Source organism: Euphorbia lathyris, chromosome 9 (genome assembly GCF_963576675.1).
Source record: "Euphorbia lathyris chromosome 9, ddEupLath1.1, whole genome shotgun sequence".
Lineage (NCBI taxonomy): Eukaryota > Viridiplantae > Streptophyta > Magnoliopsida > Malpighiales > Euphorbiaceae > Euphorbia > Euphorbia lathyris.
The window spans coordinates 10,839,297-10,851,207 of NC_088918.1; the positions used below are offsets into that span (position 1 = coordinate 10,839,297).

The following is an 11,911-nucleotide window of genomic DNA, read 5'->3' on the forward strand; positions in this document are numbered from 1 at the left end:
CCTTCGAGGGTCTTATAATTAATTTGCCTTGCGAACAAGCAGCAGCAGCACAAAAATATTCATTGTTTTGAAGAATCTTCTGGCTCTTCAATGGATGCCCATGTGCATTTTCTATAATTTTTCTCATCATTATAGAACCAGGATGACCCAGTCTATCATGCCAAATCTTATAAGTATCTGCAAACTTATGGTTTACTGTAAGATTTGCTTCAATCACATTAATGAATGTGAAATATAAACCAGAGGATAAAGTATTAAATTTTTCCATCATACATTTCTTTCCTGAAATTATATTCGTAACATAAAGACATTCTTGATTTCCTTCACTTACAGTCTCAATATGATATCCATTTCTGCGAATATCTTTGAAACTTAACAAATTTCTGTGAGATTTTGGGAAAAATAATGCATTGTTTATAATAAACTTTGTTCCTCTTGGTAGGATTATACTGGCTCTGCCGGAGCCTTTAATTAATTTTGTGTTACCAGATATTGTAGTAACAACTGCTTCTCCCTTTCTTAATGAAGAAAATATTTTGCATCTTTAAGAATAGTATGTGTAGTGGCACTATCCACAATGCATATATTTGCTTCATTTATCTTGAAGTTAATTAATACTGGGGAAGTATTCATCTTCTTCATTTAAGAAAACAAGGATATATTATTATTTATTCAAAATGAAAATTACATAAAAATAAAATACATTAATAAAATAAAATTACAAATAAAATTCATGACATTAATCTTCATCTTCAGTGGGTGCGATGGGTTCGGTGGGTGCAGAAAGGAGGAAATCTGTCATATCCAAATGAGATATATTCATTGATGTATCTTTATCAAAGACACAATTAGTTTCAATATTGGTGTCTTGCTTCTTCATTGATGCTTGATAAAGTAAAACCAAATGTTTTGCCGTACGAAAAAGTACGTGACCAATGACCAGTCATGCCATAACGATAGCACGTAGTTTCATTTTCATTTGAATTCTCATTTGAACTCTTGCCCTGGTTATTCTTTTTATCAAAATTTTCAATTTGATTTTTCCACTTCTGGTGGGAATTTGTATTTTTATTATTATAACCACCATAATTATAACCACGGCCATTTCCACCACGACCATATCCACGACCTCGTCCACGACCGCGACCACGTCCACGGTTATTTTCATTATTGTATGACGTTGCATTCACTTCTGGGAATGCGGTCGATCCAGTAGGACGAGACTCGTGATTTTGCATTAAGAGCTCGTTATTTTGTTCCGCTACTAGTAGGCAAGAAATTAAATCAGAATATTTTTTAAAGCCTTTTTCTCTATATTGTTGTTGCAGGATCACATTAGATGCATGGAAAGTAGAGAAAGTTTTCTCTAACATAAGTTTATCTGTAACAACATCTCCACCCAATATTAATTTAGATGTGATTCTAAAAAGTGCAGAATTATATTCTGATATTGATTTAAAATCTTGCAACCTTAATGTTGACCAGGCAGAACGAGCCTTTGGTAACATGACCAACTTCTGGTGGTCATACCTTTCCTTTAAATTTTTCCATAGGACATATGGATCTTTTATAGTCAGATATTCTAACTTTAGCCCTTCGTTAATCATCGCTTTTGCACGATTTTGCAGATCGGTATCATTTTGTTCTTTGATAGTATTTCCAAGACCCTTTGCCTCCAAATGGATTTCCCCATCCTGCACCCATGTAAGATAATTATTCCTAGAACCATAAATTCAACGTTTGTAAGATTTGACATATCTAAAATATGATACAAACAATTGTGTTAGAATATAAAATTATAATATGTAACAAATAAAATTAATAGCACTTACTTGAGATTAGTTAGAAGGACAAATTTATGATAAAATTAATCGATCGAGCAAACTCGTGCTGATAACGTGTTATACCGAAATTATAGTGTGGTTATAACGACACTTATAGTGGTGAAGCTCTTAGCCTAGTGGCTGAGAACTTATCTATGCATTGGGAGGTCATGGGTTCGAACCACATCCGGGTCTGGTGGAGATTTTTCTTTCTTCTTTAATGTAAGCGCATTGTGAGCAAATTTAAAAAAAGAAAAAAAAACCCACACTTATATATAGATTAATAAATATGTATAAATAAATAAATAAATAAATATATATATATATATATATATATATATATATATATATATATATATATATGGAGATTAATATATTATAATGAAGAACTTAGATTGAGAGAAAGATTATAATAGCATAAAAACTTAATCTTGGTCTATATTACAAATGAGGTATAAGCCTATTTATAGTATTAGGCTTACAAAATCAATGGTCCTAATTACACTTATCTTTAAGCATAACATGTGTATATTTACTACGTGTTTAGTTATTGGTGTACATACATTTAATTTGGTGGCTATGCATTTAATATGGTAGACATCCGTTAATAATAATTAACCTGATGGTAATTATTTATAACACCATAAACAAAATTATCAATTATTTCCACTAATTAACAGATTTAACAATTAATGTAAAAGAAAAAAAATTTATCATATGACTACAAGTGAAAGAACTCAAAATATAAAATGGCATAATATTTATTTTGGTCCCCAAACTAAAACTTTAAAGTCAATTAGAACCATGAACTATCAAAATCATAAATTAGGTCCCTGAACTAAGCAAAAATAATCAAGTGAACCCATATCCTATCCTAAAATCAGAAATTGTGTATATTTGATATAGACTATAATAATATATGTATTGGTTCAAAATGATTTTGGGGAAAGAAAGTCTGAAACTGTTCAACCAAATGATTTTCGATGAGATCCCAATTGATGATTTTTGTATAGAATAAGGGCTCGATTGATGATTTTTGATTAGTTTAGAGACCTAATTGGTGATTTTGATAGTTTAAAGTCCAAATTGACTTTAAAACCTTATTTTAGGAAGCCAAATATGTAATATGCTATAGATCTATATCAATTCTTCAAGTCGAAGCATAAATCCATAGAAGAATAAAGCCAGCGACCCGATTTTTTCTACCCATATAAGGATTTATTGTTTGACTTTTCATATTAAAATGAAAAAATTTAGATTTTTAGTTAGAGAATTATAAAACAGTTTTATGTAGCAACAAAAAATCCATGATTTTTTTAATAGCATCAAACAACGGGTAGATAGATTCAGAGTTTCGAACCATAAATGAGTCACGAATATTATTAAAAGTAGAGAAAATACTTACAAAATTTCCAAGACTCTCAATTCTAATTCTACGATAGGATAGAGAAATCCGTAACGTTGTATCTTCGTTCTCTTCGGATTCCATCGCATAGATTCAATTGAAGAAGCTAGTTTATATGTGGATTTTGAGAAAAGCTGCAAATGAAGATGGATGAGAGGAAGAAATCTGCTTATAAAATGGAGAAGATGCAATGTGAAAAGCTCTTATCCGTGTCCCTTTTTATACACATGGATACTTATTTTTATTTTGGGTAAATAACACTCATGGCCACTGAACTTTATCCACTTAACATTGTGGCCACTGAAGTTCAATTCTTAATAGTACGATCACTGAATTTTACACTTTTTAATATCGGAGGCCATTCAATGCCTCAAAACGACTGCTGATGGACTGGAAATAAAAAATTCAAAGAGCTAATGATATTCTAAGAAACTTTAATTCTTGAAAATTTTCGTTTTGAGATTATTAAGGTGTTGTTCGATTAGGAGGGAGTGAATTTTTAGAGAGAGAAAGCTCCAAAAAATGTGATTTTGGAAAATAAAAAATGTGATTTCATGGTAAATGTCGTTCTAAACAACTTTAATTTTTGAATATTTTTATTTTGAGGTCGTTACCGGTCATTTTGAGGACTTGGTTAAAGTTGAGTGTCATGGGTGTTAAAAAGTGTAAAGTTTAGTGGTCATACCGTTAAGAATTGAAGTTCAGTAGCCATAATATTAAAATTGGTAAAATTTAGTGGCCATGTGTGTAATTTACCCTTTTTATTTTATATTTTTAAAAAATGAATAAGAATAAAAGTTTGATTTTTAACTCTTATTAATAATTCATTCAAAAAGAAAAACTCTTATTAATAATACTTTCGAAAAATACTTATATTCTAGGCATTACACATATTTTGGTTACTAAACTGTCAATTAAGATTTTAAACTATCGAAATCATCAATTAGGTCTTTAAACTAAGTACAAATTACCAATTGAGTCCTCATCCTATCCTAAAATCAGAAACTGTAAATATTTGATATAGACTGTAATAATCTTTATGTTGGTTTAAAATGGATTTAGGAAAGAGGGTCTGAAACTGTTCAACTGAATGATATTCAATGAGGCTTCAATTGATGATTTTTGTTTAGAATGAGGGGCTCAATTAATGATTTCTTATTAGCTCAGAGTTCTGATTGATGATTTTTATAAGTTAAGGTTTTAATAGATTTTGAAACATTAGTTTAGGAAGACAAATGGATATTACGCCTATATTCTAACAATTATAATAATATTTTAGAGTAACAAAGATTTGGACCATTTTATGTTGTATATTAGACCCATTTTGCTCCTCAAACTAAAGTTTCAAAGTTAATTGGGATATTAAACTATCAAAATCATCAATCAGGTCATTAAATAAACAAAAATCATTAATTGAGTCCTCATCCCATCGTAAAATCAGAAATTGTGACTATTTGATATAGACCGTAATAATCTCTGTGTTGGTTCAAAATAAGTTTGGGAAATAGGGTCTGAAACTGTTCAACCGAATGATTTTCGATGAGGCCTCAATTAATAGTTTTTGTTTAAAATGAGAGCTCAATTGATGATTTTTGCTTTGTTCATGAATCTAATTGATGATTTTTGCTTTGTTCATGAATCTAATTGATGATTTTAATAGTTTAAGATTCTAATTAACTTTGAAGTTTTATGTGTTTTTTTGTTCATGTGAACATGTAATTAAGCAAGTTAGAATAATTTTGGCTTAATACATCGTTTTATCTAAAAAACTTGATTGACCATCTGAACTTTTAAAGTGTCCCGATAGCCCCTTTAATTTGCATAAAATGTTCAGTTAGCCCCTGAACTTGCGCAAAATGTAATCAATTAATCACTCGGTTGTAAAAAAGTAAGTTAAATGTGGAAGATATATTGCACGAGTCTTAAAAAAAGTAAAACGACCAAAATCGGGGTATGCGGTTCTAGTATTAAAGAAGACAAGCTGTATAGTTAAACAAGTAATAATTTCATTTTTAATTTATTTTTGAATTATATTAATAACATCGTAAATAATTTTAGACAGTTTGAGAAAAAAAATTATGATTAATTTATATGTAAAAGATTTAATTTTTAACATTTTAGTGGAATTTTTGTAATTTTGTCAGTAATATAATAAATATTTTAGATATAATTGATATATTTAGAAGGTCTGAAGTGACAGTTAAATACAAGTCAAATCAGTTTTTTTTTAATTTTGATAGCGCATGATTAAAATTGATATTTCTTGAAAACTTTAAGATTAAATTTGCATTGTTTCATACGTTAATATTAAATGGTCATTAAAGTCCATGTGATCAAAACTGATTTTATCTATGTGCTGAAATGTGATTGGTCAGTTTCTATATAAGAATCGCGAATATGAATACTTGTTTTTTTTTTGGAGTTTACTTTTTCAAATTTTACACAAGCTGGTATTCTTATTTTAGGATAAAAACTGTTAAGAATAACGCGAAAATATTCTGTAGAAAAATATTACTAAGCAAAATAATCAATAAAAATGATATCGATAATTTAACGTGGTTCACCGTTATAGACTATATCCACGACCAAACTAGAAAGTAAATTCTTCCACTATAAAATAGTAGGTAGACATACAAAGAGGATATTCTCTAAAAAATTTCTAGAATTACAATGAGATAAACCCAAAATAGTAGCACTTAAATGTTTTTCGAAAATACCTAAAATAATTATCTTACTATTTTATCATTCCAAAAATAATCAAACTACAATCTTAAAAATTAGATCACTTCAACTCAAGAATAACTTACTCTCTCCATAAAATAAATTTTGCTCTCTCTCACTATATTATTTTCCTCCCATACTCTGTTGCTATTTTATAGCAAACATGTCATATGTCAACAACAGCCTTAAATGCTCTTGTTGGCATATCTACAAAGTTATTAATTGGGTTGGCACCAAAATCGGTGCCACCCAATTAATAATTATTATTTTTTCTTTTTTTTTACATTTATTAAATCAATATATTGCAAATTATAAAAAAGGTCCTATTAATTAAGACTTTCACAACAATTCTTTCCTTCCCGATTATATAAGGGCTTTTGTTACACCTGCAACTATTCGACAGTATTCGAATTTTTCGCTTGATAGAATTTTAGTTAACATGTCTGATCCATTTTCAGCTCTATAGATCTTCTCAAGTTGTAGTAGCTTCATTTCTAACATATCTCTGATCGAGTGATATATCACATCAATATGTTTTGATCTGGAATGGAAAGAGGAATTCTTTCCAAGGTGAATAGCACTCAAAATAGCTGGTATTTTTCTTGACGAAAGCCAAGTTCATTGAAAAACTTCTTCATCCATAACAACTCTTTGCATGCTTCTATTGCTGCAATGTAATCAGGGAATGATATTCGATGAGGTCACAACTGATGATTTTTGTTTAAAATGGAGACTCGATTGGTGATTTTTTATTTACTTAGGGTTCTGATGTTAGGTCCCAGTCAAAGCTCTAAATAAATTCTAGGAAAACAAGAAATAATGTTATGCTCAAGGTGAGAACAATAACAACAGATTTTTCTATTGATAATTCACTTCTTCTATTACTAACAAAAAAAGTTTAAATAGAATTCTAAATAACAACTTCTTTCTAATCTGTAGAAAGATAATGCCTATAATTTAGCCAACTAAGAAATATAAAACTAATAAAACTCATAGATAATGTCTATCATTTAGCCAACTAATTAATCTTGAATTCAAAAAGCAAATCAAGTATCCTACTTGTTCAACCCACTTGCAAATTCTTACCTTAGCCCTCATATTTAGAATAATGCTTCACTTGGATTCAAATAGAGATGACAGGCTTATCATCTGATTGATGATTTTTATAGTTTAAAATCTTAATTGATTTTGAAACCTTAGTTTAGGAAGCCAAATGAATATTATACCTATATTCTAACAATTATAATAATATTTTAGAATAACAAAGACTTGGACCATTTTATGTTGGGTATTACATCCATTTAGCTCCTCAAACTAAAGTTTCAAAGTTAATTAGGATCTCAAACTAAAATCAGAAATTATGATTATTTGATATAGATTGTAATAATCTCTGTTGGTTTAAAAAACGAACCCATTCGAAACAAACTTCTCTATGGAACCTGCCTAAACCTGCCTAAACCAGTACTTTTTTTGCTTACTGATAGTAAATAAGTTTGGGAAATATCAACCGGTATTATGCCTTTTATGTTCATGAAAATGTGTAATTAAGCAATTTAGAATAATTTTAAAATTTTAATTAATAATAAATATTTTTTGAGATTTGATTTTTAAAATTTAGAAAGTGAACATTTTTTTTACGAAAAGAAGTGAATATTATTAGATATTTAAATTTGAAAAGATTGGTTTTACTTTTATTTAACTATCACACTGGACATTTCAAGCAAGCGTGTCGATAAATTGAAGTAATTTCATAATTTTTTATTGAATTTTTTAATTATATTAATAAGACAGTAAATAAATTTAGATATTTTGAGAAAAAAAAATTATGATTAATTTATATGTAGCAGATTTAACTTTTGACATTTCAAAGGAATTTTTGTAATTTTATTAGTAATACAATAAATATCTTAGACATAATTGATATTTGGAAGGTCTGAAGTGACAGTTAAATACGTGTCAAATCAGTTCTCTTAATTTTAATAGCGCATGATTAAAATTGATATTGCTTAAAAACTTTGAGATTAAATTTATATTGTTTCATATGTTAATGTTAAATCTACATTTTTTTGTAACGTTAGGATTAAATTTGGTAATATCATAAATTATACTAATTTTTACTATGTGCTGTAATGTGATTGGTCAGTTTCTGTATAAGAATCGTAAACATGGATACTTGTTTTTTTTTTGCCCTGTTTGGTAAAGAGCGTTTTGGGATAAAACGAGCGGTTTTGACCAACTTTAGCGGTTTGACCACTGAAACCGCTGATTGGAGTGTTTGGTGGGGAGAGGTTTGGAAGAGAGTTTTGGGATGAAAACGCTAATTTTGAAAAAGCTTCTTTTAGGAGCTTTTTCAATTAGCGTTTTGCAATATTAAAATTAATGAACTTCTTTAACCCTAATAGATAGACTCCTCCTCCAATATTAAAAAAAGAAATGCCCTTATTCGTCTTTTTGCACAAACCGCTATTATCGATCAGCTAATTTTTACCAAACAGGTCTACACAAACAGCTAGTCAAATCAGCTAATGTAATCAGCTAACAGCTAACAGCTAATGTAATCAGCTAAAAGCTAATTCCCAAACAGGGCCTTTGTGGGTTTTCTTTTTCAAATTTTACACAAGTTGATATTCTTATTTTAGGATAAAACGGTTGGGAATAACGAGAAAATATTCCGTACAAAAATATTGCTAAGCAAAACAATTAATAAAAATAATACCAATAATTTAACGTGCTTCACTGTTATAGACTACGCCCACGATCAAGTTCGAAAGTAAATTCTTTCACTTTATAAAATAGTAGGCGTACAAAGAGGATGTTCTCTATAAACTTTATAAAATTATAATGAGATAAAACCATAATAGTAGCATTCAGATGTTTTCCAAAAATATCTCAAAATAATTATCTTACTATTTTGTCTCTCCAAAAATAATCAGACTATCCCCAAAAGAATTAAATCACTCTAACTATAATTTTCCTCCCATACTCTATGAATACATGTTTGCTATTTTATAGTAAACATGTCAACTGTCAACAAAAGCCCTAAATGCTCTTGTTGACATATCTACAAAGTTATTAATTGGGTTGGCACATGCCACTCAATTAATTATTATTATTATTATTATTTTTATTAAATCAATATTGCAAATTATAAAAAAGGTCTCCATTAATTGGGACTTTCATAATAATTCTTTGTGGAGGCTTTTATTACACCTGCAACTATGGGATAGAATTCGAATTTTTCTTTTGGTAGAATTTTAGTTAACATGTCTGATTCATTTTCATCTGTATGGATCTTTTTAAGTTGTAATAGCTTCATTTCTAATACATCTTTAATTCAATGATATCTCATATCAATATACTTTGATTTGGAATGGAAAGGGGAATTCTTTCACATTGATATTCTTATTTTAGGATAAAAATAATTAAATTTTAGTGTTTTAAAAATTTAGCCCTTAATTATAGGTGCCCGCTATCCTCACTTCCTTTAAAAACAAAGTAGGATTACTTTGTTTCAATAACAAATAGTATAACGACACGTGTCAAATTAATTTAAAATAAAATAAATTATATTAAAAGTTGACCTGTTATTACAGGTTACCACTAAATAGGGAAAATTAAAGTTACACAAGGTAGAATATAATTCTATCCACCAAACCACTTTACGGAAATTGACACTACTTTACGGAAAATCTATAAAACCTTTACAAATTTTCGTAACATTTCTATAATTTTACGTAAATTAATTACTTTTTATTAAATTAAAAATAAAAAATAATTATAATTCAATCCACCAAACCACTTTACGAAAATTGACACTACTTTACGGAAAATCTATAAAACTTTTATCCGTAATATTTGTACAATTTAACGTAAATTAATTATTTTTGGTAAATTATTAATACAAAATAATTTTAATTCTATCCACCAAATCACTTTACGTAAATTGACACTACTTTACGGAAAATCTATAAAACCTTTACAAATTTTCGTAACATTTGTATAATTTTACGTAAATTAATTATTTTTTGTTAAATTATTAATAAAAAAAATAATTTTAAATCTATCCACTTTACGTAAATTCACACTACTTTACGGAAAATCTATAAAACCTTTACTAATTTCCGTAACATTTGTATAATTTTACGTAAATGAATTACTTTTTGTTAAATTATTAATAAAAAAATAATTTTAAATCTATCCACCAAACCACTTTACGTAAATTGACACTACTTTACGAAAAATCTATAAAACATTTACAAATTTTCGTAACATTTGTATAATTTTACGTAAATCAATTATTTTTTTGTGTAGTTATTAATAAAAAATAATTTTAAATCTATCCACCAAACCACTTTACGTAAATTGACACTACTTTATGGAAAATCTATAAAACCTTTAAAAATTTCCGTAACATTTGCATAATTTTAAGTAAATTAATTATTTTTTGTTAAATTATTAAATAAAAAAATAATTTTAAATCTATCTACCAAACCACTTTACGTAAATTGACACTACTTTACGAAAAATCTATAAAACCTTTACAAATTTCCGTAACATTTGTATAATTTTACGTAAATTAATTAGTTTTTGTTAAATTATTAATAAAAAATAATTTTAAATCTATACACCAAACCACTTTACGTAAATTGACACTACTTTACGGAAAATCTATAAAACCTTTACAAATTTCCGTAACATTTGTATAATTTTATGTAAATCAATTATTTTTTATTAAATTAATAATAAAAAAATAATTTTAAATCTATCCACCAAACCACTTTACGTAAATTGACACTACTTTACGGAAAATCTATAAAACCTTTATAAATTTCCGTAACATTTGTATAATTTTACGTAAATTAATTTTATTTTTTGTTAAATTATTAATAAAAAAATAATTTTAAATCTATCCACCAAACCACTTTACGTAAATTGACACTACTTTACAAAAAATCTATAAAACCCTTATAAATTTTCGTAACATTTGTATAATTTTACGTAAATTAATTATTTTTTGTTAAATTATTAATAAAAAAATAATTTTAAATCTATCCACCAAACCACTTTACGTAAATTGACACTACTTTACGGAAAATCTATAAAACCTTTACAAATTTCCGTAACATTTGTATAATTTTATGTAAATTAATTATTTTTTATTAAAATATTAATAAAAATAATTTTATTTATTAATTAATTTATATTTTATTTATAAATTTAGTAAATAACAATAAATGATTTTCGTAAAAGGCAAATATTTTATGTGAAACTAGATTTTTTGGAGAATCTAGTAATTTTTTTTGTTAAATAACAAATTTACCTAAATTCATTCTTACTTTACGTAAACTATGTCTATCAATAGATGATTGACGTAAAGTTGAAACATATTACGCAAACCTCATATTTTTTGTGAAATTAGAGATTTTTTTTTTTTTGTGAAATAACAACTTTATGTATACTAAGTCTCACTTTACGTAAAGTAAAGTGACACTACTTTACGTAAAATTTGTAAAACCACAACTTTTTCTAACATTTGTATACTTTTACGTAAAGTAATTATTTTTCGTTAAAATATTAATACTATTAAGTTTATTTGTTAATTATTTTAAATTTGATTTATAAATTTAGTAAATAATACTAAATGAAATTCGTGAAGACAAATATTTTACGTGAGACTCGATTTTCGGAGAATTCAATAATATTTTAACAAAAAAATAACAACTTCATGTAAATTCATTCTTACTCTACATAGACTATGTATCAATATGCGATTGACGTAAATTTGAAACATATTACGTAAACTTCATATTTTCGTGAAATTAGAGATTTGTTTTGTAAAATAACAATTTTACCTAAATTGCGTTCAACTTTACATAAATTATATCTAAACATAGAATATTGACAAATATTGACAAATAAAATTGTGATTAACTTGTACGTGGCGGACTTAATTGTTAAAATT

The 11,911-nt window shown here is 27.1% G+C and overlaps 1 protein-coding gene across 1 annotated transcript; it reads right to left on the bottom strand.

Moving 5' to 3' along the window:
* Positions 1-634: 634 nt before the first annotated feature.
* LOC136205303 (uncharacterized) lies at positions 635-3,407 on the bottom strand. Its single transcript, XM_065995836.1, has 2 exons — positions 3,229-3,407; positions 635-1,694 (listed from the first exon to the last, which is right to left on the bottom strand). The coding sequence occupies exons 1-2, from the start codon at positions 3,310-3,312 to the stop codon at positions 855-857; spliced, it is 924 nt and encodes a 307-aa protein (XP_065851908.1). The 5' UTR covers positions 3,313-3,407; the 3' UTR covers positions 635-854.
* Between the last annotated feature and the right edge of the window lie 8,504 nt (positions 3,408-11,911).

Excerpts from the sequence above, each read along its gene's own strand:
- LOC136205303 (XM_065995836.1), bottom strand. The coding sequence starts at position 3,312 with ATGGAATCCGAAGAGAACGAAGATACAACGTTACGGATTTCTCTATCC. Across the intron at positions 1,695-3,228 it reads TTGAGAGTCTTGGAAATTTT|GATGGGGAAATCCATTTGGA; the intron begins GTAAGTATTTTC and ends ACATGGGTGCAG.